The sequence below is a fragment of the Phascolarctos cinereus genome, unplaced genomic scaffold (assembly GCF_003287225.1).
Source record: "Phascolarctos cinereus isolate Bilbo 61053 unplaced genomic scaffold, phaCin_HiC Scaffold_2;HRSCAF=192, whole genome shotgun sequence".
NCBI lineage: Eukaryota > Metazoa > Chordata > Mammalia > Diprotodontia > Phascolarctidae > Phascolarctos > Phascolarctos cinereus.
Window position 1 is genome coordinate 35,360,047 of NW_027555625.1, and position 27,620 is coordinate 35,387,666.

A 27,620-nucleotide genomic window follows, 5' to 3' on the forward strand; every position below is an offset into this window, starting at 1 on the left:
TGGATTTGGTGTTTGAATCGTATTCAGGAAGTTTTGTTTTCGTTGTTAGTTTGGATTTTAGTACTCATAACTGATTACCATCAAACGTCCTAATTTACATCATTCTCCATAGGGGCTATTGGGTATCAACACATGCACAGTAGCTTTGAAGAAGGGACAGAAATAATGGGGAATTAAACGGATCCTGGCTATTTTACACACTCTTCAGAAACAGTGAATTGGTTGTGCGCTGTGTGTCATCTTCGGTATTCATTGATTCTGGCCCAGCGAGTCAGTTTTTCAGTCATACCATCAGTTTCAGCCAGTCAGGAATGGCTTTCCATCTCTCTCGATGCAGTGTCATAGCAGGAGGGGGGTGTGTTCTTGTCTCTGTAGTACCTGTGTGCATCTGGTACTAGGCTCCCAAGGAGGGCATGACTTAAGAGTGTGCCTGGAGCCCGGTGAATACCAGCGGGAGTATGGGAGAGAGCAGATGTGATGATTTCATATAGGACTGATCTTGACCAACAGGAGACAAATTAGGAAAATGGTGCTCCCATTGTGGCAGCCTTTGCTCTCTCTGCTCCTTTGGGATTACCTTCTGGGGCTGGGACTTCCTTCGGGCTTGTCTGAGATTGATGAGAATGTGTAATCTGAAAAGAATAAGAGCTGGTTATCAGGCAGGAAAGAGTCCTCTCCTCCCTGCTCTGACCAGTGACTGTGGTTGTATGTGGGATAGGGAGTGGGGAGAGGACTGCATGAAAGCCTTCCCTTCTTCCAGGTAGGAGGGCCAGGGTCCTGAACTTAAGATGTTAGCTCTCCCTGCTGTTTGATGCAGCAGCAGTCTCTTGGGCTAGAGAGGTTGAGATCAACCTTCTTGGATTAATTGTAATCAAAGTTGCATACAGATGTCTTTATACATAGTGACTTGAAGGAAACAGCATGGACAGGGAAAAGAAGCTATTTTATTTTTTAAAATTAAGTAATTTTTAGTTTTCAACATTCACTTCCATAAGATTTTTAATTCTATATTTTTCTCCCCATCCTCTCCTCTCCCTTCTCCAAGACTGTGTGCAATCTGATATAGGCTCTACACTCACATTCTTGTTAAACATATTTTCACATTCGTCATGTTGTAAAGAAGAATTAGAACCAATAGGAGGAACCACAAGAAAAAGGAAACAAAACAAAATAGAAGAAATAAAAAGAACAAATAATATGCTTTGATCTACATCCAAACTCCATAGTTATTTCTCTGGATGAGACTTTTGGAGATGTCTTAGATCCTTGCATTGCTGAGAAGGGTCAGGTCTGTCAAAGTTAGTCATCACACAGTGTAGCTGTTACCGTGTACAATGTTCTTCTGGTTCTGCTCACGTCACTCAGCATCAGTCCAAAGAAGTCTGTCCAGATTTTTCTGAAATCTGCCTGCTCATCATTTCTTATGGAACGATAGTATTCCATTACATCGATATATCACAGCTTGTTCAGCCATTCCCTGGCTGATGGGCATCCCCTCAATTTCCATTTCTCGGCCACCACAAAAAGAGCTGCTATGAATATTTTTGTACACATGGATCTGAAAAGAGGTATTTTCCAAGTACACATGGGCTGCTTGTTCTTTGATCTGATTGAAAATACTGCTCTGCACTCCCCTCTGAGAGACAGGGCTAGGGGAGAAAGACATTCAGCTGCTGTGAGACCCAGAAGGATAGGCAGGGAGGTGGCAGTGTCTCCAGAACGCCCACTGATGGGTGATGCCTGTGACGGGTGGTGAGAGTTTGAAGGACAGCCCCGTGCCTGGGGCCCTGACAGCTGAGGAGGACCAGACCCTGGTCACTGCACCTTCTGTTGGTTTCAGTGTTGGAAAAAACTCCCTCTTATAATTGAGAGGAGATGAAATAGCTGTCTGAATGGGGCACTTGAGGAGAGAGAACAGGTGAATGTGAGCTCGTCCTTGGAGGGTGGGGAGTAGAGAGCTAGTGGTGCCCTGTTTGGGGATCTTTGGAAATTGTGATGATTGATCCTTACGTGTCTGTGTAGCTTGTGAGTTGCCTCGCACTTGGTCACCTAAACATGTGGTGTGTCTTTCTCTCTTTGGGGGAAGCGTGTGTTGGAAGAATGAAGTAGTGTGAGCAAAGCTGATATGTTGATAGCACCGACCTCCCAAAGGCCATTTTCTGGCTCTGAGGCAGCTTTGGGCAAGTGCCCTGACCCAGAGCTGGTTGGTTTGCCTTCTGGTGCGGAGGGGTCTGTCATCTCTTTGGGGTTTGGGGCTGCTGATTACAGTAAAATCTATATTCTGAAACCCCCATTAGCTGGAGGAGGGGTTAGGAGAAGAACCATATTAAATTAAAATTAAGGTTTTGTAGTTCTGCCTATGTGCTTATTTGATCCTCACAGCCGCCCCAGGAGGTGGGTGCTATACTCTTCATTTTACAGTTGAGGAAACTGAGGTAGAAGTACAGTGGCTTTCTTGAGGTCACACAAGGCTGGATTTGAATTTGATCTTTCTGACTCCAGGCCCAACACTCTATCCACTACTGCAACTAATATTACAGAGGTTGGACTGGCGTCTCAGTCCTTTTCAGCTCTAAATGCCAGGGTTCTGTGGAGGGAGTAGGGTAGGACAACTTCCAGGATAGTCGCGGGGTCAGTATATATTTGGTCTTAACTCTTAGTCCCTTTCGTCTATAGCTGTATTACTATAAGGAGAATCATTTGGAATGGCGACTCTCAGACCATTAGAGCCGAAAGGGATCTTAAAAGCCATCTCAGCCACCACCCCCCTTTAATAGATGGGGAAACTGAGGCCCAGACAGATGAGGCAGAGTGTGGCTCAAGGTCACTGGGTGAATGGCAGAGCTGGAGGTCAGGCCTGGGCCCTCTGATGCCAAGTCTGCTGCTCTTTCCATCCAAAGAAAGCCTCTAAGAATGAGTGATCTTCAGCTATAGAGGTGTGGACAAGAACGTTTTTCCCTTGCCCCCCCGGTGAGCGTCCTGTTTGGTAAACCAAGGCCACTGTTGCCCGTGCGTTCAGTTAATCAGGCAGCTGGGCTCTTCCCTGGTTTGAGTCTTCCCCCCACTGCTTCTCGTGTAGTTAGTGGGGCCGCGTCGGAGGCTCCTGGGGCTGTTTGGTCCGCTTCTGCTTCTCTCCAGGGCTGTGTCATGGCCGACGGTTCGGGTTACCTGAGGTTACCTAAGACTGTCCTCTCCTGTCCCCTCCCACTCAGAATTAATAACCACCTACTCGTTATGTGCTTTTGGAGCGGCTTGCTGCCACTGCCGGGCGCAGCTGAGGCCTTTGGAAGCTTACCGGGAATCCCCACGCCTGTGTCCGAGGCCAGGGGCTCTCTCCCCATCACGTTCAGTGTGTAGGACGAGAAGGTTTGGCTTTGTTTGTCAGAGTTTTACTGGATTTCTGCAAGTCCGGGTCCTGGCCATCCTCATGCAGGTGGAGCAGGTGGGGCCGGGCTGGGCGGTGATCCATTCTCCCAGCTGCAGCCCGGTGGCCTTGTGCGTGCTGCCTCTCCGCCCACCTCTCTGAGCTTTGCCCCCGGCTCCCTGGCCGGGCCTGCCTGCTCCTGTCGCAGGCTTGTGGTCTGAATGGGGATCTTGGCTCCGCGCTGCCCCCCCCCCCCCTCGCCCTGACTGCCCTTGTCTGGTGTCTGAGCCACCGAGTGCTCCCACCCCCTTCCACTCACCATCCATTCAAAGGCCACTTTATAAGTCGCCAGGGTCATCCCTGGGCCTCAGATTCTCATCGCTGTCAGATGACCTGCCAGGTCCAGTCCTTCCAGTCCTAAAGCTATGATTCTGTGATCAGTCCCTTCTCTCCTGGGCGTGTTTCTGTCCTGACTTTTCTTCTCTACTCTGTCATCCTCCTCAGGAAACTGAGGCAGACAAAGGTTAAATGACTTGTCCAGGGTCGTCACACAGCTAGAAAGTATTTGAGGCTGGATTTGAACTCGGGTCTTCCTGACTGCAGTTCTACTTGGCCAGCATTTATGTGGCACTTGAAGGTTTGGCAAACACTTGACATATGTATGTAGGTTCTCTTCATCTGTTCCCCATAATTGTGGTATTTGTTGGCACCTACTGTGGTCTGCCCCTGTGTCTAGTGAGCGTGCCCCGCCCACCAGACTGCTGGCCTCTGCTGCTTGGCATGCTTGAGCATAACATAGGGCATACAGAGTCGGGAGAGACCTAGAGGTTCGTCTAGAGCAACCCCCTTGTTTTAGGGGTAAGAAGATACGCTGCGTCTGCCCATTTCACTCGGGAGGATGAAGCAGAGACAAGATTTGAGCTCGCTCATTTAACAAACATTTGTTCAGTGCCCTCTGCATACCAGGCACTGTACTAGGCACCGTGCAATTCAGAGGCAGAAGTGAAAATAGTTCCTGCTTACAGGCTAGCCGAGAGACAACATATACTGCCAGCTTACTGCTCTGCAGCGGGCAGGCGGCCTCCTGAGGCAGAGACAGGAGGCGGCATGTGTCACTGGACTATCAGCTCCCCTCTGTCTCTGATGGGGACGGCTCAGGACCCATTAGGGACAACAGAGTTTTGGGAATGGCCCTGGACCTGCTTTCGGCCTAGCCAGCAGCCTTCATTGAGAGCAAAAACTGTTGTAGAGAGGCAGGCCCTCCTTCCTCATAGCAATGCCTGCTGACCTATGAGCTGGTGGGTGGCCAGGAGGATGGAGGAACCCTGTGGGGGCAGCACCCCCAAACCTGAGCACGTCTGCTGGGTCAGCACCTGAAACCGAGGGGATTTTATTAGCAGACGTCACCATGAAGAAGAGGCATTTCCATTGGCTTTGCCGCTGTACCCTAAAGACGGTGGGACTGGTCATCTGAATGGCAGCTGAACATGAGAGCCTTGGGGAGCAGAGACCGGCTGACTTCTCTGGGGCATCCCCACCTTGTAGCATGGTACTTTCTACCTAAGAAGGGCTTGATAAAAGCGGTATTTCTTCGTTCACATACACACGTAGGGATGTGTGTACAGGAGCCGAGGCACCAGCTCCAGAGCAAGGTTGTTTCTGTTACCTTGCAGTCGCTGGCCCTCTCTCTTCTCACACCATCTCCTTCTCCCCTTCGCCCTGCCCTGGTCCCCATGCAGATGGCAGAGATTCCTGGGTCTGGATCTTAAGACCCCCTCATTTTACATGGATGTCTATAGGAACCTGAAAGTGTTTGGGCCGTGGGTGGAAACGTGGTTCAGTACATTCAGCCAGGGAGCACTTATTAAATGCCTGCCATGCGCCAGGCACCCGTAATTGCCCATTTGTTCTACCAAGTCTCCGTAAAATGAAGGTGAAGTTGTCTCTGTCTTGAATGATGTGTTTTCAAGCATGGTCAGCCTTCACGATTTGGCATCCTTCCTATCATTTGTGAGCAGACTGGCGGTGGAAAAATGGGAGCAGGTCTGGACGTGGTTCAGCTTTCATAGGCCTATCAGGTCCTTTTAATGCCCTGCTGCTCAGTGAATCTTCTGAGTCAAGATACCCGGGGTGGGGCTTCATGTGCTGGGGTCCTCCTGCATGTTATCAGCAGCAGGATGCGGGGTTGGCTTGGGAAGTCTCACCTTGTACTTAGGAAGGCCAAAGCTGCCTTGATTGTGCGCTGGTTCTGTTTTTCTGGGTTTGGTTTTGAGTAGCCACCACCTTCTTCAGAGTCAAGCTAAGAAAGCCATTCCAGGAGTTGGCATCACTACAGACACCCCACTAGGTGGCAGGGCGCCTTCAGAAATCTGGCAGTGACGTGCTGTTACCAGGTTGCTCTGCGTGTCACTTAATGACAGCTTTTCTTTCCTCTGTCTCTAGATGGGCAGTATCAAATCGGGAAATGCTCATGGCCCAGAACAGCTCCTTGGAGTTCAAGCTGCACAGATTGTATTTCATTAGCTTATTAATGGGTGGAACTGCAAACCAGCGGGAAGCCTTGCAGTATGCGAAAAACTTCCAGCCATTTGCCCTAAACCATCAGAAAGGTAAGTGGCCCCATATGTCCCGAGTGTGTGGAAACGTGGTGGGTCTGGGCAAGACAGGGGCTTCCTTGGAAACTGGTTTAGACATCCTGAGTCATTGGATAATAAAGCAAAGCAGCAGCATTTCATACATCACTAAAGAAATTGAGGCCTTGTCTTGCCAGAACTTCCTTTCCTCCCTCCTTACATCCCATTGCTTGGCTCTCTGCTGCTGCTGCTTCTTTCGTCCAGGTCTCACAGGAAGAAGCTGGCCCATCTTCTTGCCAGTGACATTCGCTCCACTTCTCCAGGCCATTGCGCTCTCTGTCATCTCTCTTCTCTGGCTGCTGCATACTTCTCTGCTGCCCCGTGCTCTTGTTGTCCGTGTTCTTAGATATATCCTATGATCAGTGCTTCCTAGCCTCTCTCTGTCCTTCCTTTGTGGCCAAGACTCCTTGACAAAGCTGTCCACTGTTGACACCCTGTAATGATCATCTCACTGTTTTCTAAGCCTCTGACCTCATAATTCAACGGAGACTGCTGTCTCCCGAGGTGCCATGACCTCTTCCTTGCCACGTCTAGTGGTCTTTTCTCATGCCTCTTCCTTCTTGACCTCTGCAGCCTTTCCCTGCATACTCTTTTGACCTCTCCCCTCTTTGCTTAATCTTCATGTAGATCATGCCCACTAAAGGTGGGCTCACTCCTACCTTTCGGTTCACTCCTGCCCTCTTTCTCCCTCTTTACTGTGTCACCGTGGTGATCTCATTAGGGTTCCGTTATCTTTATGCAGGTGATGCCCAAGATCTGTGTATCTGTGTAACCTAGGCTCTCTCCTGATCTAGAGTCCTCTATCACCAAACACCTGTTGGACTTCTTGAATTCAGCATGCCCAAAACAGAAATCTCTGCCTGCCCAAACCCTCCTGTCTTTCCAGTATTCCTCTCACTGTTGAGGATACATACCGCTGTCCTCCCACATTCAGGCCGTTGCTTCTGCGTCCATGCCACCGCCATCCCCTCGGACCCTGTCACTACACTGGTGCGGACCTCATGCCTGGGCTATTGCAGCCGCCTGCTGGGGGACCGGAGGAGGGGTGTCGTCTGCTCCGTCCGTGCTCGGCTGCCAGAGTGCCCTTCCTGAGTGAGGCCCAGCTCTGGCCACACCGTTCCCCTCGTCAGCTGCTTCGAATGGCTCCTTTGTAGGATTCACATGCTTCACGCTCCTCCATGCATCCTGCAGTACTTGCCTCACTGCCGTTCCTCTCCTCCGTCTCTGCCTTTGACTCTGCACCTTTTCGTTCCCTGGCCCTTTTCTCCTCTGCCTCGTGGCTTCCTTTGAGACTCGGTTCAGATTCCGTTGACCACAAGAAGCCTTTCCTGCTCCTTCCCTCTCCCCCTGTAATGCCAGGGCCTTCCCTCTGAGATTATCTCCAGTTTACACTGTGCATGTCTTGCATGCATATCATTGTTTGCACCCCCCCAAAAAAAAATCATGTGAGGAGGGACTGTGTTTTGGCCTTTCTTTATATCCCTGGTGCTCAACGTGATGCCTGGCACATAGCCAGCTTTTAATAAATGCTTGTTGACTGACAAAGATGACACTTTGGGTGTGTCAGAGAGATCTGGGTGACCAAATTTTAAATCCCTGAGATTGGACCATAGGCAAAAAGGTTAAATATCCGTGGCTTCTAAAAAACCATGAACACACAGGTTGGAAGTCTTTTTGAGTTACCCTGTTAGTGTGTATTGGACCGTTGAGGCAGTCAGGTGCGTGTCCCCTGGTGGCGGCTCTTCCTGCTCCATTTGGCCCTTTCTACTCAGGCAGAGTCGGTGGTCGGGGGAGTGGGTATGGGGATCTGGCGGTCCTGACAGTCCGGACTGCAGTTTGGGAGCCGCTAGCCAAGTCTGCCCCCAGAGCCAGCTTTGCTAACCGCCAGTCTGAATTAATGCAAACGTAATTATTCCGTCCAGTGATGTGCACGTTGCGTGTGTAAATAAAGCCTTTCTTTTCTTCTCTGTTCCACGCCCATGGAATCACATGGAAATTGTTTTTTTCATAGGAAAAGGAGGGAGGACTAAGCAAGAGCTGCACTATCATTCGTTCATTCATTCATTCATTCATTCATTCATTCGTTCATTCGTTCGTTCATGTAAGGCAGTGGGTTAAGTGATTTGCCCCAGGGTCCCACAGCCAGTAAGTGTTGGGTGTCTGAGACTGGATTTGAACTCGGGTCCCTCCTGACTCCCAGGCCAGTGCTCTATCCACTGCACTACCTAGCTGCCCCGATCAGCATTGTTTTTTTAAAAGAATGATTGCACAATTTCAGAACACATTGATTAGAAAGTTTGTTTTTTGTCTCTCTCCTCTTCCCATACGTGAAGGAAGCAAGCTTAAACCCATCATGGAGTTAACATTTCCGTTCCAGCCTTACTGCTGCTGACTTTACTTTTCTCCTTCAGATATTCAAGTCTTGATGGGGAGCCTCGTGTATCTGAGGCAGGGCATCGAGAACTCGCCTTATGTTCACCTTCTTGATGCTAACCAGTGGGCAGACATCTGCGACATCTTCACTCGGGACGCCTGCACCCTTTTGGGACTGTCGGTGGAGTCGCCGCTCAGTGTCAGGTATGGCCCGGTCAGCCTCCCTTCCTCGTCCTCCACGTGTCACTGTGAAGGGTTCTGGCCACGCTCTGTCAGAGGGTTTTGTCGGTCTCCCCTTCTCTGTCTGCCGCTGAGCCCTAGCCCAGCCGCTTTCACAGTAAGGTATGCGAAGCTTCTGACCCCAAAGAGCAGGCCTGCAGAATGAGCTCTTCGTTCACAGTTAGCAGGGGCACTTGCTGCTGCAGAGTGACTTGTGATTCCTCAGGCTTGCAAGTATGATTCAGACCCGTGAGCTTTGAGAGAGCCCTGGGTTTGGCCTCAGATGCTCGGGGTGTGAATCTAGGCTACCTTTTTTACTCTCTTTGTGATATGGGAAGTCACTTCCCCTCTCCTGGTATTTTTGTCCTTGTTTGTAAAATGAGGGGGTTTGAATTGGATGGCCTCTGAGGGAACGTTGGAATTTGAGTTCCTGGAAGGCTGACCTGGCTCTTAGACTAGTCCTTTCTGATAGCCTGAGCCCCTGAGTGAGTTGATAACAGAAAATGAAGGTGGTGCGGCCTGGGATGCTCTGTTTAAGGAAGATCAGCATCCTTTGTATAGAGGGCTCAGTGAAGGGTTCTCTCATAGCAAGCTGTCCTGGCTGATGTGGCAGAAGACAGAGCTCCTGAAAACAGCTGTTCTTCTTGCCAGATCTTTGATATATTCCTTTGTTTATGTTCGGACCAGGGGTGTCAGATTCAAATATAAACGGGGGCCACCCATTGACTTAGTGAGAAAGTGAAATGGTATGTGTGTTTTGTTGTGTTTTTCTTTGTTTTGCCAAATACTTCCCACATCCATTTTAGTCTGGCTTCAGCTGCTCTTGGGAGTATTGGGGGCTGTATGTTTGACACCTGGCTTAGACTCCTCTGTTTACTTACTTTAAAAATGGAGCTAGCTGAGATGTCCTAGTAGTACCCCCAGAGAAGTGGAACTTGTCCTTGTGCAAACCTAGCCAGGCTGGAAACCGAGGAGCTTGTTGGTAAAGGAAAAGTGGGCCCAAAAGCAGGGGTGCAGATAGTGCCATCTGATGCAGCTCATTTTGGGGGAAAGAGAGTGGGACAAATGCATGGTGCTTTTAAAAAATAAAAGTATAGCCTGATAGAGATGGCTTTGTATTGCTTTTCAGTAGCTGGAGAAGAGTAAGTGAAAAGCAGGGGACAGTGTGGGGTCCTGGGAGGAGCCACTGGATTGGGAGACCTGGGTTCCCATTTTACCTCTGCCCCTTAGGACAAGGTCACTTAGCTGTGACCTTCTGTATAATGTATAGGTTGGACTAAATGCCCTTCAGTTTCCCCCGCTGTCAAATGAGGCAAACAGGACAGATCTCAGAGGTAACTGTGAAGATTACGTCAGCTGCTGCCTGTCACTTACTTTGTCATCAGGAGCTATTATCTTTATGACTGTTGTTTCTGTGGTTAAAAATCTGGTTCTGTTCAGTTTCCAAATCCAATGTGAGGACTCGTAAGAATTTGCTATATCCTTGGGTTTCCATAGTATTTTGATCAGAGATGACCACAGCAGTGTCTAAAATTGCTCTGATTTTTGTTCTGTCCCTCTCTCCCTGCCAGTTTCTCAGCAGGCTGCGTGGCCCTGCCGGCTCTAATTAACATCAAGGCTGTGATTGAGCAGAGGCAGTGCACGGGCGTTTGGAACCAGAAGGACGAGCTGCCTGTGAGTTAGGGGTCAGGGGGTGGTTTTTCCCTTTCTGCCAAAGTCCACAGTGACTGGGGATTGCTCGGGTTTGTAGAAGCTTAGCAGAACCAGCTGAAGGGAGAGGAGGGAGTAGGATTTTTGTGGCATCTGAAAGATTACCTGCCATCATACTGGATAGGGATGATGAAAGGCAGACAAACACAAGAAAACTGGCTAAAACACAGGGGCGATGGAAGCATCACAGTCTCTGTAAGATGAGGGACAAGTGGCAAAATGCCTGGTGTGCACATCTCTCCTGGGCTGTCAGCAGGCACTGAGCTCCCCAGGTCAACAGGGGCTGACAGTTACCATCTGGCCATTTGATGCTATGCATGGAGAGATTCTTCTAAGGTCACTGAGATAGGCCACGGGGAGGCCCCTGAGCTCCCTTCCTGTCCCTCTCAGCTCCTTCTTAGTTACACCTTGGGAAAGTGTCTTCTGGGCCTGCCCGTGAGTTATCAGGTCATTGCTAGAGGGGCTGACAGCCTGTGTTTTGACTTGGACTTTCTGACCTCACAGGTAATCATCTTTATGGCCAATCGAATTCAGCTTTATGTTGTTAGGATTGATGGGAGGAGGGAGTGGCCTAAGGGGCTCTCAGGACTCATTGGGCTGCGCTTTGTCTTTGGATGGTAAAGGTTTTTTATTGGTGGCACTTCTTTTACACCAAATCAGATGCAGAATATTGGGTGCCAGCGTCCTCAGCTCAGCGCCGTGGACAGGTCTGTCAGGGGTCGTGCTCAGACTTGGGTGCCTTCATTTGACCTCTCTGATCCCCACCTTTGGGGTATACTTTCCTCTCTTACTTGTTGTGATGCGGCTCTCTCCTAGCTGTCCTTTACCTGTCCAGCTGCTCCTTCTCTGCTGGTTTTTCGTCCACGAACCCCCTTTCACATCCTCTTACGCTTCCACCTCCAAGCTTTTGCTAAATCTACCTTCACGGCGTCTCTTATTCTCCATTCATACGGCTCTGGTCCTAGTGCAGGCCCTCAGCCAGTCCAGTCCATCTGCTACAGTGTGTGTCTGACCACATCACTCTCTGTCCTCAGTTTGTCACCTCAAGCTCTTCTTCCCTTCGGGCTCCTTCCACCTTCTTCACCCCGGGATTGGCCACACGGGCCTGCTTGCTGCTCTTCTCACTGCATGTTGCATCGTCCCCCAGCTCTGGGTCTTGGCCCCCAGCTATCTCACCACATCTTTGGTGTTCTGCCCCTTCCCGCTGCCTCTTAGTTCCCCGGCTTCCTTGAAGCTCCGCCCAGACCCTCCTTTCTGCAGGATGCCTTTCCTGGATGTGCCCAGGCTGCTCAAGCCTTTTCTCGTCTGCATCTTCTTTGTACCGAGTTACTTGTGTGGCGTCTCCCCGTTGGAATGGGCTCTCTTTGGGGGCAGGGACCATGTGTTTACATTCCTTTGTACCCCAGCCTTTAGCACAGTGACCTGGCACAGGGGAAGTGCGTAACACGTGCCTTGAATCCCAGCTCCATCACTCCCCGTCTGTTTAACCTGGGACTGTTTCCTCAACTCTAGGCCTCACTTTCCTCTTCCGTAAAATAGAAGAATTGTCCAAGGTGATCCTCCTTAACTTTCCCGAAGTCCTGGGATGCTGGCTTTCATTGTTTTGACAATTGTGGCTCCACTGTTGACCCTGCCACCCGGGAGAGTCCTGGTTTGGGCTTTTTAGCTTCACCTGGAGGCACCTCCTTAATTGCAGCTGGGGCACACCTCAGAACCAAGAAGGCTTTACCATTCGTGGCAATGGAAGAAGCCTTTGAGTAGGCCCAGAGTCTCTGCCCTGGACTCCAGGAGTCCTGAGACGGCATTCTAAATGCACACACCCTTGTAATGCAGGCTTCCCCATTGGGTGCCTGTCAGAAGCAGCTGGAGCGAGGGAAGAGCTTGTGGAGAAGGCAGGCGCACCACACGTGCAGGGAAGAACTACAGACGATGGGAATGTGGCCCAGAGGGGCTGGGCCTAGAGCTCGCAGAGAGTGTTCAGACCATTGCTGTTTACTGAAAACTCTTCTCTTGGGATCACTTGTTTCTCCACAGGGTCCACACTGTAGGAATTTCACCAATTTAATTTCTTTATCATGGCTGTTGGTTTGGCTCCAAGTCCTTACAGGTTGGCATCAAAAGCACTCTCATGCTTTTGGCTTTGAAAGTTCATTAAAACTGCCAGTGACATTGGGGCAGAGCACGAAGAATGTGTGTCTAAGGTAGAGGAAGGAGAAGGAAAGTCACATTTAGATACTTGGTAGACGCATAAAGCAGGCAGACATTTTAGAAAGGTAGTCAGCTATTGGTTTCAACCCTCTCCTTATTTATTTAGTCACTCATTTATTAATCACCTTCTTTATCTACTTATTTTTTTTTTTAAACAGATTGAAGTGGACCTTGGTAAAAAGTGCTGGTATCACTCTATATTCGCTTGTCCCATTCTTCGTCAGCAAACAACAGATAATAATCCACCTATGAAATTGGTGTGTGGCCATATTATCTCGAGAGATGCGCTGAATAAAATGTTTAATGGTAGCAAGTAAGTGTCACGATATTTTGAGCAGTTTGTTTTCCAAAAATGCTTTAGAACTTGGAATATTTTGGGTATTTGGTGGCCACAAAGGAGAGCAGTGAAAGTTAGTGTTCACCTTAGTGTGGCTGGATTTAAATTTAATAAATAGTGTGGCCCATTGCGTAGAGGGCCATTCTTGGAGTCAGGTGCACCTGGGTTCAAATCCCACCCCTGTCTATTGGCTGAGCCAGGCCATTAACCTCTCAGTGTCCACAAGCAACTCTCTAGGTATGTGGAATCACAGAAAGGTTGCTGACCTGCACCATTGGGGGCACTTTTTATCCTGGGTCATCGCTTATGGTTATCAAATTCCCCTCAAACAAAATCAGACGCCCCGACCACTTGTTTGCAATGTGAGTTTGTATCTGTTTGTACGAATTTCTTTTGGTGAAATGTCTGCACGTAAGGGTGTAAGTAGTCAGATCTCCTAAGCAGAGGCCTTGAGGAACTGAAGAGGATGCTGTCTTTGTTGAGACCTCTCCCCACTCATTGAACTGGACGGAACAAAATACGGCGTCCGTACAAAACACAAGTCCGACGGTGGCTGTCAGTGTGCAGTGTTCTTTCGTTGAAGTTAGTCCTAAACCCATTTTCACCATGTTGGGTGAGCTAGGTCGGGGTGGTTCATTTGCAGGGGTGCCCCCCTCCAGCCCACCCCTTCCCAAACCCTGGGAACAAAGGCGCCTCAGGCCAGGGCTGGGCTCATCCTCTGTATCTCTCCCATCAATCTTTGGTGGGGATGCCCTGAACTGCACACTTTTCCCCTTAGTACTAGGGGTACCAGAATTCAGACCTTTCTGTCTTATTGCTTTGTTCTTTAAAAACAAAAAGGCAATTCCTGGCTTCTCCTCGGTGGCCCTTCCCCCAAGCTACGCTGTCTCTCTTTTGTTTGAGAGTTAGTGTGGCACGCTTGTTAGAAGCCTCATCCCAGCGTCAGAAGTGCCTGAGCAGGAGCCCAGCCTCTCCTGCACATTGGCTGTTTGGCCTCTGGCAGGGCAACACACTTGGACGTTCTGTGACTCCTGGCTCCCTGGCCTGTGCTCTGGGAGGGCAGAGAGTGGTCTGTTCTACAGTGCTGGCTCTCAAGCGCGTAAATAGCGTGTGTGGATGTGGATGGATGGCAGACCTAGAGTCCTGTGGTTGGGAATTGAGGAGAGAAGAGTGCAGCCAAGGGAAAGGGAGGCTGCTTCCTGGGATCACTCCCAGGCTTCTGGCATTCCGCAGTATTCCAGTGTCTTGTCTTTGTCTCCAGGTTAAAATGTCCTTACTGCCCGATGGAACAAAGTCCAGGAGATGCCAAACAGATCTTTTTCTGAAGAGATCCCTTCAGACGCCGCTTGTAAGTGACCCTTGAGTCGCAGGCGCATCGCACAGGACTCAACACTATTGGCTGCATTTGCTGCCACGGACTACGGACTCCTGGGTTGCTGGAAGCAGATGCTCCGGAACCCTGGTCAGCATTTGAGTGTGTCCACCCCGAGGGCAAGTGCTCCTGCATTTACCTTACCACAGGGCTTTATTACACTCTTGGTCTTCATTTCTGATCAAGTAAATACACCAGCAGTTGTCATTCAATGCCGGTTTTTGTACTTAATTCTATGGTGATTTTTTTACTTTTTAAGAGCAGAAACGAGAAATCGCCCTCCCCCATCTGTTGAATATTTCTCCTGCTTTTATTCTGTCATCCTCTTCTTGATGATTTTCATCCTTGAAGAATGTTTGTGAAAAAGTTTTATTTCCTGTTACGTGTACATAATTAAAAATAATTCAGAAAAAAGTTTGATAAATTGAATAGTGGTTATAAAACTAATTTGTATTTTTTGCTTAAAGAAGAAAACAAGCTGTGATCTATTCTGAGTCTGCTTTCAGCTGTTTCCCTCTGCCCCTTCTTCTCACAGCTCTTCTGGAGTCAGACACACACACACACTTAGATGTCTGTCTGTCTGTGACTCTGCCCCTGGGCCAGCTGGTGGAATGACAGCTGAGCGGAGGGCGCATCATCTTCTGCTGGAGAGAATGGAATGGCAGCGTTGGGTGTGGCGGCTTGTTTTCAGAGAAGGCTCAGTAAAAGGGCCGTGGGCGGCCCGGGCCTCGAGAATTGGCCTTTCAGTGCGTTGTTCTGTGCCAGGCTGTGGAATTCTTTACTGTCTCTTTGAAGGGAAGACGCACATTTCAGTCATAGGCTGAAGTTGTAAGCTGCGTTGTTTAAGCCCTTTGAATGAGAAGTGAACTTAAATCAGTCACTCAGAATACATTTGCTTGTGACCATTTGTATTTTAGGCATCATGTGCTCACACTATTCTCTGCAGTCTGTCACCTCACTGACTGTGCCTCTGTGCTCGGCTCCTGATTCAGATTATTCCCTGTTCTCTTGTGAGCTTTCCTAACAATGCACTGTCCCAAAGTTCGCCATATGGCATGTAAAGGTAACTGTAAAGAATCTTTCTTTTGCTTGCGAACTCTGTTGAGAAGAGCTCTTTGGAGAGAAAACACTGGCCTCGTTGTACTGGTGTCACGCGTTGTAGAGAAGAATGTTATTGGGAAATCCACATTTTTGACATCCTGTTTCGTTGGACTTGGAACTGGACACCAGTGTAAAAACTCTTCATGAGGAGTGAAGAAGAGGCGTTCGGGACATCGTCTTCAGGGTTGACGTGGCTATTGAAAACGCTTGGGGTGGGGTGGGGCGGGGCCCGACTTACCAGGTAAGCTGGTAGGGGAGTTGCTCGTACAGCATTTGGACCTTTTCTGACAGGTGGGTGACGTTTGGCGTGAAGGGTTGGGTGGCCGAGAACGCCACCACATTCCATTTGAACTTAGCCTGGGGCTCAGGGATGCAGCACAAGACCCTCCTTGGCTGGTTGAGCAGGTTTTCAGGATCTTGGATTTACTTGGCTCTCACGTTAATTTGGATAAGATCTGAAATAACAGGGTTTTGCTTCTTTGCCCTAAATATAAGCCCGTGTTGTCTTCTGCTCCCAGCTAAAAACTCCCACAAGTCGCTTGGCAGCCAGCAGAGTGTGGGCCTGCTCATGGCCGACGGAGGGAAGAAGCAGTCTCAAGGAGTTCTTGTCATTAGGGTACACTGTCTACTTTTCCCTCAACACGTTTAGCCCCCAGAGTTTTCCCTTCTACCCCTGCCAAGCGAAATTTACTTTGATTCTTACCATGTCCTCTTCTTGGAACTTCCTATGCCTATATGACACTTAGAATTTATGGGAAACCTTAAAAATACCTAGAAAAAGGCTGTCGGTGTTTGGCATGCTAGACGTTTCTGAGAGCAGACACATGCTGTTTGCAAGACCATAAGCCATAGACTTGCTACCAGTTTTATTTATCCCAATGCTAAAAATTTTGTTCGATTTATAGCTTGTAAAAAGTGTGTAGAGAACATGACTTAGCTGAAGCATTTGGACTTGACTTTCTATTCCCCTAGGGCAGCGTTAGGGCCTTAGGATATGAAATTAAATTTTGGTGTAGATGATGACTTAGTTTCAAAACCATTTTGTCTGGAGACATGCTTTATAAAGCACAGCGTGTGTTGTCAATTCACTTAAGACTAGATGCTTCAGAGAAAAGTATTTGAAGACTCTAGGGGCTGAGTTTTTGTATATGGTAACCAAAGAAGATGAAGACCTTCTGATTCTGGTAAGATTTCACCAACACATGAGATGGCTTGTCCTCCTCAGAGGCTCACGTCCTCAGGGTCCAGAAGAGGGGCGTGGTGGATGTGTGCAAGGTGCCTAGGGCCTGCCTCCCACCTGTCAGATGCTCATGGGATAGTCAGGGGTTTTTTTACAGGGTTCACAGCAAACACAGGAATATAGTGTGAAGTCAAAGCTGTTTCCAAATGGTTTCTCCGAGTTTCCTTGTGAATCCTGGCCATTGGTCATTCGTGGACATGGGCCGCACTTCTATGCTAAGCCAGTTAAGACCTTATTCTCTAAGCCTCAAGTGCTGGCCCATGGCCAGACCAGCTCTTTTTCCAGTACAGTTTTCGAGTGACTCGGGTTGTCGTCACCATTTTCACTTGTTTGCCATCCCTTTGAGATGCCATTGCTTTTGCTTTAGTGGTGATCATTTGAGTTACTTTTAAAGGTGAAAGATTTGTCACATATAAAAGAACGGGTATTGGTGCTTCTTGGGATGCAAGAGCCACCTCACATTCATAGGGTGTGTGAGTGTATAAAGTGTGCGAGTATTTAATTGAAAATATGATGCTAGAGAAACACAGCCTTTGTTGTGATTACATAGAGCAGCTCTGTCCAGAAACACTAACCTCCTCCATACAGCAGTGTGTGGGAAGGGTGGCTCCCTTTCTCCCAAAGCTAGTGTAACAGAGCTGGGACCTAAGCTGCCTGTTACCGCTTGTGCTGTGTGTTCCATTTCCATGTTTCTTCAGCATCTGAGCTAGAATGGGCCGTTTCTCAACCAGGAGAGTTTGCTTAGCCTCACAGGACAAGCTTCTGGTAGCCGGGTCAGGTAGTCTAGTCAGCAGACTCTGGTTATCAAAGAGGGGGCGGGGGGCGGGGGGCAGGGGTGGTTTGCTTAACTTTGTCAATAGGATGGAAGCCAGATCACTGGGATCACTCATGAGGGCGGTCTCTGTGACTGCACTGATTGCCAGCTGCCTCCAGGGGAGACTGGGGAGGTGCCCTGAGGAGGAGTTCAGGTGTGGGCAGGTTTTATACATACAGTACATTCATGTTTACCTTAAGCAGGTACAAAATTCATGAAACCTTGGTGTTGAATTGTAGGCAGATAGATACCAAAAACTGGTAGAATGACACCTGTATTTTCATAGTAGACGAGTCATTTGCTTTGCAGTGTGCATTTTTACAGCTATCGTTCTTACTTCAAAACCGAGGGAGAGACTGAGTTTTGTTTCCAGGACGTTCTCTCTGTCCCAGCCCCCCTCAGTTTTCAGCTACAGTGATCATATCATTTATTTTCTCCCAGAAGGGAATGAAAAAGGAGAAGATAGTTGTTTAGCAACATTTCTTTTGTTAGCTCTATCTCCTAGTTAGTGGGAATCTACACTTGCTAAGGCTTTTGCTTCTGTAATTTGTCTTTCCCAACAAGCCAGGTATGGAGTTCCCTAGGACGTAGTAGTGCCTAATCCTCTTGTGGGGAGAGGGTGTGATGAGTGTGAGAAGCTGGGTGTGTGTGTGAAGGGGGGGTGTGCGCGTGGATGTGAAATTGGACAGGGAGGACCTCCAAATTCAGGTCTATTGGGAGGGCCAGGAGTTTAGCGTATAGTTTCCTCAGGATTGCAGACAGTGTGCATGTGTGGTGTTTCCCCCCACTCTTAGACTTTCTTTTGTAAACCTATGTTGAAAGCAACGTCATCCAGTTATCTTGTTCATATGGCTCAGGATTGTATTTCTTTTGCTTTTGTGCTGTAGGGGTCGATAGTATTTCTATAATTATGTAACAAAAATAGTGTTGCACTGTAATGTATCATATAGAGCTATATGTATGAAATTTGATCCATTTTTTAAAAATATATGTATCTTTGCAAAGGCACAATAAAGCTGCATCTTAGAGACTGTAGGCAATAACACGAACAATAAACATTATTTAACACATGAATTGTGAAATATTCTCTGTCCATTTGATGGGGGAGGGGGCCATTGTGTATCTTTATGTGACTTCAGGAATTCAATTTAATTTCGGTGAAATCTCTTTGTAAATGTCACTGTCTGTGGCATATCATAGATACGTTATTGGGAAACAAATGGGCAAAAAGTGCTTTGTTTGGGTTCGTATGGAAAACACTATTTCTTGTGGGGGGGGGTGAGTTTGGGTGTGTACTTAAAAAAATTACTTTATCAGTTGTTCAGTAGACTAGTGCTGTATTTATGTAGGAGGTGATGGGAGGGAGCCTGAAGATTCTGGTAGTGTCTTTGGAAGTAAAGACAGCTTGGATGCATGGAAAACCTCCTTCCCTGACAGCTCACGCATAATTTATTCCAAAAGCCACTTTTGTGGCCACTTTTCCATGTTCTGATGGCATCTAAAGTTCAGAGAAGATAAAGTGGCTGGAAATCGAGGGTTTCTAAGTGAGGAACGTGATTCACGCCTCCCAGTGTGAATTGCCCTCTCCCCCACCCCCCTTCCCTTTGCAGTTTTGAGGGCCGAAATACAACACTGTGTCTAACATCTTCCCGTTTTCTGACACACATCCCTATCCTTGAGTTGTAGGGAGCCTATTGGAGTAAAGTGTAGAAGACCCATTACTAAACTATGCTCTGTTCCCAGAAACTAGTGAGGAGTTAGGGGCTTTTTAGAGACACCCCCACCCACCCACACACATACACACGATGGTCCTTTTCTCCCCGTCTAACAGATTGATGAAGAATCCTGATCACTCTCAACCAGCCTCTCAGAATTCACTTGTTTCCACAGCTGTTAATATTCTCCCACATTCTTACTGAACTGTAATGAACATTTGGGAAATTTCTTTGTGTTTTCTGACAAATGGGTTTTTCTTGTGGTTTTTGGCCAAAATTACCTACAAGTACAACTTTCATTTCCCTGTAGTGAAGACCAACAATTTAATTTTAGTTCCTCTGCATATTTTTAGAGACAGAAAGATAGATACACACAGATATTAAGTCTTTTGAGGGTTTCAGAATTTCCCTCATTCAGTGATGGGCCACATAGTTCCAGCTAAAAGGCCTGTGTGATACAGAGAAAAGTGTAATAAAAGCTGGGGAGGCTGTCATCATTTACTAGAAGCTTTTGATGATCTGTTTCCTTATTTGTATAGTAGTGCTTCCTTTATCAAATAGCAATCTGCTTTGTAGTCTTAATTTGATTTTTGGTTAGTTTGCTGATATTTTCATTCTCTGCTATTGTTTAGTGCTAGACTCCTGAAGGAGGTACCAAGAAATAAAACATGGTCCCTTTTGTCAAGTAGCTTATGACCTCATCGGGAATGATTACACATGACACGCTCTGGAATTTTGATCCTCACAATAAACTGAAATCACAGATCATTGGAGTATTGTGTTTTCACAGCCAATGAATTGACACCCTTCTGGAGGAGGTGAACTATAGCTACATATTCTTGCTATAAATGAAGCTTAGAAGATATAAAAAAATTACACACCTCAATGGGAAGAAAGGGCAGCTCACATTCTCCTCTGTTAAAGGAGTTGATAAAGGTGTTTCCATCATATTCCCCAAACAGCAAGAAACATCGATGAAAGTAAGATGAGCATCTCGCCTTGTAGGGTTCAGAATGAACAAAAATAGGCGGGTCGCCATAAAGACCATTGCGGCTCGAAGAGGATGAAGGAGAGATAATATAAGTAACCCTACAACACTCTGCAAACCAGATCGACTTGACACTTGGACACTGATGACTTCAGCTGTATTGAAAAACCTGGTTCAGGATCAAGGGGGAAAAACAATGGTAACTGGGATTGTAGACTACTCATAAGCCTCTGCTTGTACGTCATGGGAATTTTCTTCAAGAAGAGATATGGAGGGCCCCCGAAATCGAGAGCATAGAAGAACATCAGAAAAAGTGAGGTTCACCGTAGTGACAGACAACAACTTGGAGCTAAATATCAGAAGGTAATGAGAAAGCCTAAAGAAAAGAAAAAGTATAATGGTAACAATCCCACATTGCCTATTAAAATGGGTTCTTGACTCTGAAAAGTGACCACAATTAAAGATACTGGCTATTCTGCAGTTTTTTGATGATTATAACTGATTCAGAACATTTAAAAATGAGGCAATGGCGATTTTACCATTGAGTGACGCTGTAGTTTGGTTTTTTTTTTTTTTTGGATGGGGGTACTCATTTGCTCGTTTGCAAAACGTTACACAGAAAGATGACAGAACATCATGAGAACAGTATCATCTTGTAAAACAACGAGAAGTAGCAGAGGGGAAAACCAGACTGCAGAAAGTTTGTTTTGTGGTACAGTTAAGCCAGATGACCCTGAGAACACTTGCTGATAAAACTGGAAGGGCGACATGTCAGTTGGTGTTGATGAAGTGAACTTTAATCATATGCAACATTACTGGAAGTATGTACAAGTTGGATTAAAGTAACACATTACTGTGCAGAAGTGGGACTGGAGAGTGATAGGCAACTACCCAGTTAACATGTAGGAGAGTGAAAAGGATAGGGACCCTTTTAAAACATTGCGTTATACGCACACACACTTTTTATCATGTGTATGTGCAGTCGTTTTTCAGTCATGTGCGACTCTGTGTGACTCCATTTGGAGTTTTCTTGGCAAAGATACTGGAGTGGTTTACCATTTCCTTCTCCAGCTCATTTTACAGATGAGGAAACTGAGGCAAACAGGGTGAAGTGACTTGCTCAGGGTCACACGACTAGTAAGGGTCTGAGGCCGGATTTGAACTCGGGAAGACAAATTTGACCCCAGGCCTGGTGCCCTATCCACTGCAACATCTAGTTCTGTTTCCCATCTCTGTGACTCTAACCCACGTGGTCTCTGCCTCTTAGAATCCCCAATCTTTAAAAATCAATTCACCTGTCACCTCCTGCGCCTCTGCTGATTCCTTTGGTAGTGCTCCCTCTCTCCTCAAATAGTGATATTTATATTTCATCATCCTTAACTGTGAGCCAGTGTTTCAAAGTAGGTAGGGGACAGGAAGACCTGTACTGCCTCTGATGTGATAAATATAGTACAACCTCTTATATGCTTTAGTAGAGGGAGTTTCCACACAGGGAGTTTTCTCCATGAGTGACATGTGATTGAAGCATTGGTTAAGTGCATATATGCCAGGTACTAGACCCAAACAAATACTTATGTTTTTTATATATATTTATATTTATTTATGTGTGTGTGTGTGTGTGTGTGTGTGTGTGTGTGTGTCTTCCCAATTCCAGTGTAACCTAAGTTCCTTGAGAGCAAGTGTGAAGAGCAAGTTCATTTGTTCTTTGTGTCTCCGGGACCCAACACTGAATGCATGTTCGATGAGCTGGGATGCATGCTCACATAGGTGCCAGAAACGTGTAGATGATACGTGATCATTTTCGGGCAATACAAAAGGAGTGTCCAAAGAGTAGAGAACAAAACGCAGCCCTAACAGGCGCTGTTACAACACGGTGTTTCCCATGCATATATTCGCATCACATCAGATTCTCTTACAACTTCAACTGAGGAAAGCACACTCTTCAAAGAATTGCTGAGTATCAGATTTGAGCAAGGGAGAAAACAGGGATGGCCATCTGCTCACCTAGAGACCCTGCAGCATCACCAAGGATGCTCCACAGAGAGGCCAAGTGGAAGCTTCTCCAGATGCTCCCGTTCTCAGAGGATATTGCACTGACCATGTGGAGGCTTGGAACGCTGCAAAGTCACTTCAGTGAAATCCATAGTGATCTAAAAGAGGCCAGCCTAAACATTAACCTTGGATAAAGACTTAACAGTGACAACAGCAAAACCCTCATTGCTAATGTTGTAATACGCAAGTGTTGGAGCCAATCCATTGAGTTTCTCTATCAGTATATATTTCAGAGTTGGCCAACCCAGTTCCAAAAGAAAGGCCCGTCTATATAACATGCTAAACAAGAAAGTATCTAGTTCTCTGCTTGAAGACCTCTAATGAGAAAGAAAACCCACTACCTTCTTAGAGAACCAATTTACCTTTTTTTTTTTTATTCAATATTATCTTCAGTTCCAGACTGTTTTCCTTCCTGCCACACTTTCCCACCCATTGAGAAGGCAAGAGATACAACACCTATTAAAATATGAAGTCAACTAAGCGGATAGTGTTTTTCATCATGAGTCTTTTGGTAATGTTGGTGGGTCTTTGGGTTGATTAGAGTTACTTGGTCTTTCACAGTTGATTATTGTTACAACTGTAAATTGTTCTCCTGGTTCTGCTCACTTCACTATATGTAAATTTATATCAGTCTTCCTAGGTGTTTCTGAAACCATCCCCTTCATCATTTCTTATAGTGCAATAGTATTCCATCACAATCACATACCACAAATTGTTCAGCCTAATTAATGAGCATCCCCTCAATTGTCCAATTCTTTGCCATCAGAAAAAGAACTGTTTTAAATGTTTTAATATGAATCTTTCCTTTTTTCCTTTGATCTCTTTGGGTTGTAGACCTAGTAGTAGTATTACTGGGTAGAGGATGTACAAGTTTAATAGCTTTTTGGGGGGCATAGTTCCAAATTGTTTTCCAGAACGGCTGGACCAGTTCACAGCTGTACCAACTGTGCATTAGTGTCCCTTTTGTCCCACATCCCCTCCAGCATTTGTCATTTTCCTTTTCTGTCATCTTAGCCAATCTGATAGGTATAAGGTAGTACCTCAGAATTGTTTTAATTAGCATTTTTCTAATTACTCATGATTTAGAGCATTTTTTCACATGACTATTGATAGCTTTGATTTCTTCATATCCCTTGACCAATTATCAATTGGGGAATGACTTTTATAAATTTTGCTCAGTTTCTTGTATATTTGGGAAATGAGACCTTTATCAGAAAAACTTCCCGCAAAGTTGTCTCACAATTTCCTAGTTCTCATTTTTGTTTCTTTTTATTCGTGCAAAAACTTTTTAATTTTATATAATCAAAATTAGCCATTTTATTGCTTATGAATCTGTCTCATTTGGTCATGAACTCTTCTTTAGCCACAGATTGACAAATAATTTCTTCCGTGCTCTACTAATTTGCTTATGATGCCACCCTTAATGTCTAAGTTACGTACCCATTTTGAGCTTGTCTTGGTATACAGTCTGAGATGTTGGTCTATGCCTACTTTCTGCCAGACTGTTTTCCAATTTTCCCAGCAGTCTGTCAAATAGCGTTATTGCCCCAGTAGCTAGAATCTTTGGGCTTATCAAACACTGGGCTACTCTAACTCACTTGTTTCTGCATATTATGCACCTAATCTCTTCCATTGATCAGCCCATTCACCTTTTGCACATCATCACATCTTTATCTTGGAATAATCACTGTAGATGGGTATTAAGTTGCTCAGAGTTGAACTTGAGGAGGAAGACCTAGTTGGCATTTGGAAAATTAAGTGCTGCGTGGGAGGAGGAGAGGTCTTAAAAAGCTTGCCAATACAAAAGACCTTTTAAAAAAAACAAACCAAACTATTGATAAGTAATTTAGTGTTGTGACGATACTGGGTGACTGAATAATGGAGCACAGCTATCTCAGAAGAATCAAAGGGGCCAGTCACCCAAAAAGGTGGTGGGAAGATGCATGGAACCTTTTGTAGTAGCAAAGAGCTGGAAACAAGATGCATTCTTACTGAGAAATAACAAAGTATGGTATATAAGTGTCATTTGTTCTACGATGTTGTTGAACTATGTGAAATGATAATTAATGAAGAATTTAGAGCTTCTGTTTAGAGGGAGAGTTGGTTGGTAGTGATAGAAATGCGCAAACGAAAGGAAAAGTGTCAATGAAAAAAGTATCAGGTTCAAAGAAAAGTTCAGAAAGGAACACAAGTGGAGCAGTTTGGTTACTGCTGGGTTAAATTTAATATGCACGTAAGAAGCAAACTGTTACAAGTTAACAGTTTCATATACAATCTCATCTTTGTATGTCAAAATATTTATGTTTAAAATTAGGTTTCTAATAAAGGAAATTTTAAAATGAAAAGAAATCAAGGAAATGTGGAAGGACTTGTACGATGAGCTAGTGCAGAGTGAATTGAACAGAACCAAGAGAAAATCGACACATTGACTACAGCCTTTTAAAGAAACATGGAAAGACATCAGAACCTGGCATCTCTTGGTTAAGCTATCTCTGTCCTGTCGGTCATTAGACTACAGGAGACTGGTGTTATCTGTTGGGACTAATCAATGTGTTGGCTGGTTTTGCTTCTCTAAATGGTGAATGGAAAGTGCACTAAGAGTATTTTCCTATTACATGGGCAGATTCTACTGGATGGTTGAACAAAAGTCATTGAAAAGTGACGATGTTATTTTTTCTTTTTTAAAGCTGCAAAGTGTTTAGTTTTTAAAAAGATTTCTGGAGTCTATGAGGCAGAAGATGTGGCTTGGCTTCTGTGTATAGGTAAGCCATGCCATATTACCAACAATGGCTTTGTTGAGAAGTAGGATGAAAGACACAATAATTACTCATATGTATAAGGTCTGGTCATGGAATAAGGAGGGTGAGAAAAGATGGATGAAATGTGCTGTCCTGGGGCTTCATGAAGCATTACCAGAGCAAGCCCTCGAGTGTTTTGACTAGATCCTTTATTGGAATTTATAGAAAGATGTGGACAAAACTGGTGCAGGATGAGAAAGAAGGTGTAATTAGTTTAGGAACTTCACTCATGCCATCACTATCATATTTCAGGCCTGCATGAACACTGCCTTGGACCATGACAATAGCCACCTATAGGTCTTTCTGATTCCAGTTTTTTCTCCTGTGTAGTCATCCTTTCACACAGCTGCCAGATTGACATGCTTTAAAACATCTTTCTCACCTCAAAAATCTTCTCTAAGTTGCCTCCCACCTACCTTTTCTCTGCTTATTTAATATTGCTCTCCTGTGTGTACCTGTTCCGCCAAAGTAACTTTTCTTTGTACTCCATACGTGACATTCCATCTCCCTTACTGCCTCTTGCACCAGCCACCCCACCAAACCTATTCTACCCTCTGTCCTCACCTCTACCTTCTTCAGTTCCTAGCTTTAACACACCGCTCAGGTCTGGTAGAATGTAAGCTCTTGGAGGGCAGCCCCTTCCAATTATGGCATTGTATTTCTGGCGCGTAGTAGGTCCTGGATAAATACTGATTTTGACAAGTGTTACAGACACATTTCTTCACTCTATAGAAAGTAAGACCTTAATCCCTTCAGGGTTGCCTTTCCTAGACCTAGGTTGAACTCATTCTTAACTCCCTAGACTCCCTTTCCTGTTTGGGCCCCAGGTACGCCTCTTGTAAAATCAGGTCAGAACTGTTTTCTGAAATCTTAGCCCACATGCCTTGGATTCTACCTGCAGAATTTCACTGTTTAGGATTAAAACAAAACCCTGGATATGGAATCAGAGAATCCCCTGTTAAATCCTAAACCCTTAGATTTAGACTTGGAAAGGACCTTGAGGCCAAGCCTCTTAATTTATAGATGAAGGAGGAAGTCCGGGCCTCTTGCCACCATTCCACATTGCCAGTTTAGTAAATACTTGATTCAGAATATGTTCCCTTCTCCTGGCCTCAGTTTCCTAATCTGTAAAATGAAGGGCCTGTACTCAGACTTTAAGGTCCCTTTCAGATCTTAATCCCACAAAAAAGAATTTTCTTGGTTTATTCTGGTCACGATCTGGTGATGAACTTCCCCCAATGTGTTCAGCACTTTGACCTAGTGCCAGAGAACGGTGACTTATCTATTGCCTTAAGCAAGGTTTGATCCCCCTATGTGGGTCCCCAACTGAGGATAACTTGTCAGAGGAACTGGCTGTGATTTACCATCTTTATGACCTTGAGCAAATCACTTAACCTCCCTGGGGATCAGTGTTCTCATCTTTAAAATGAGGATGTTGGACAAGATGGTTTCTGATGCCCCTTCCAGCTCTGGATATATGACTTTGGGGGGAGGGTGGGCAATTTCCACCCCCCAAGGTCACATCGCAAGTAAGTATCAAGTGTCTGAGGTTGGATTTGAACTCGGGTCCTCCTGACTCCGGGGCTGGTGCTCTATCCACTGCACCACCTAGCTGCCTGCTGGAAATATGGTCCTAAAAACAAGTGGGTTTCGACCCTCACAGAGCTTACAGCCTAGGACCAGAGATGAGGACAGGACATAGGTATAACATGGGTTAAGTGCATAGGATAGCTGCAGACAAACAGCGGTGAGAGATTTGAGGTGGGAGAGATCAATTTTCTGCTTGGGCTTGTATGTGTGGAAACTGGGGAGGCTTCACGAAAGAGATGGCCTTTGAACTGTGTCTTGAAGAATGACTAGGATTTCAGTAGGCACAGATACCGAGTACCCACCTCCTGTAAACAGACTAAGATAGGACAGGCTTCCTACCCCCCATTTAATCCATGATATTCTAGGCAAAAAGAGTGTAGGAGACAGGAAATGGGCTGTATGGGGCATTTTGGATGCGCCCCTATATCTTTGCTTCCTACCAATGCTTTGTGCTTCCTTCACTCCTGTTAGGGGCTCAAGGAAACTAGCATCTGGGGAGAGGGCCAGTGTCATAGAACTTGGGGCATAGAGAACTGTCTTAGTACCTGCTATATCTCAGAGCTATCCTACTTTAAGGAAACCCACTGCATAAAAACTCACACTTCAAAAACAAACTTGGTGCTGATAATTTGGAAATTTTCATTTCCAAAGAGTGGCGATGGGGTGACTTCACTAGGGTAGGCATTCAGTAAGTAAATATCAAAAAGATTAATGTTTGTGAAGTGCTCAGCACAGCGCCTGCTACCTAGCATGGGCTTCATAAATGCTTGCTCCCTCCTGATGTCTGTTGACTCTTCACTGCAGGGTTCTTTAAATAGCCTTTCCCCATTTGAAATGGGATCCGATTTACAGAAATTGTTTTTATGCCGTGTTTCTTTTGAAAACCCTATTTTCACTCCCCAAGGGGCTAAGGGAAACTGAGTACTGGTGAATGGGCAGTGGACCAGTATTCTAAACTGAAACCCCAATGATGGGTTTCCTGGGATAACATGAAATAAACCTGGAAAGGTAGTTGGGAACCAGATTATAGAAGGCTTTCAGCATCAAGTGGTGGGTTTTATATTCTAAAGCTAATTCTACAGCTTGCTAATGTTGCCTTTTTTTTT

At 46.0% G+C, this 27,620-nt stretch overlaps 1 protein-coding gene across 1 annotated transcript in view; it reads left to right on the plus strand.

Annotated features, from left to right (window-relative positions):
• Positions 1-18,445, plus strand: part of RMND5A (required for meiotic nuclear division 5 homolog A) — a 73,721-nt gene extending 55,276 nt beyond the window's left edge. The window contains exons 5-9 of the mRNA XM_020969459.2: positions 5,807-5,973; positions 8,409-8,574; positions 10,161-10,263; positions 12,666-12,820; positions 14,106-18,445. Of these exons, the coding sequence (XP_020825118.1) occupies positions 5,807-5,973; positions 8,409-8,574; positions 10,161-10,263; positions 12,666-12,820; positions 14,106-14,169 (655 nt within the window). The 3' untranslated portion in view covers positions 14,170-18,445. The remainder of the gene's footprint in view (positions 1-5,806; positions 5,974-8,408; positions 8,575-10,160; positions 10,264-12,665; positions 12,821-14,105) is intronic.
• The last annotated feature ends 9,175 nt before the right edge of the window (positions 18,446-27,620 follow it).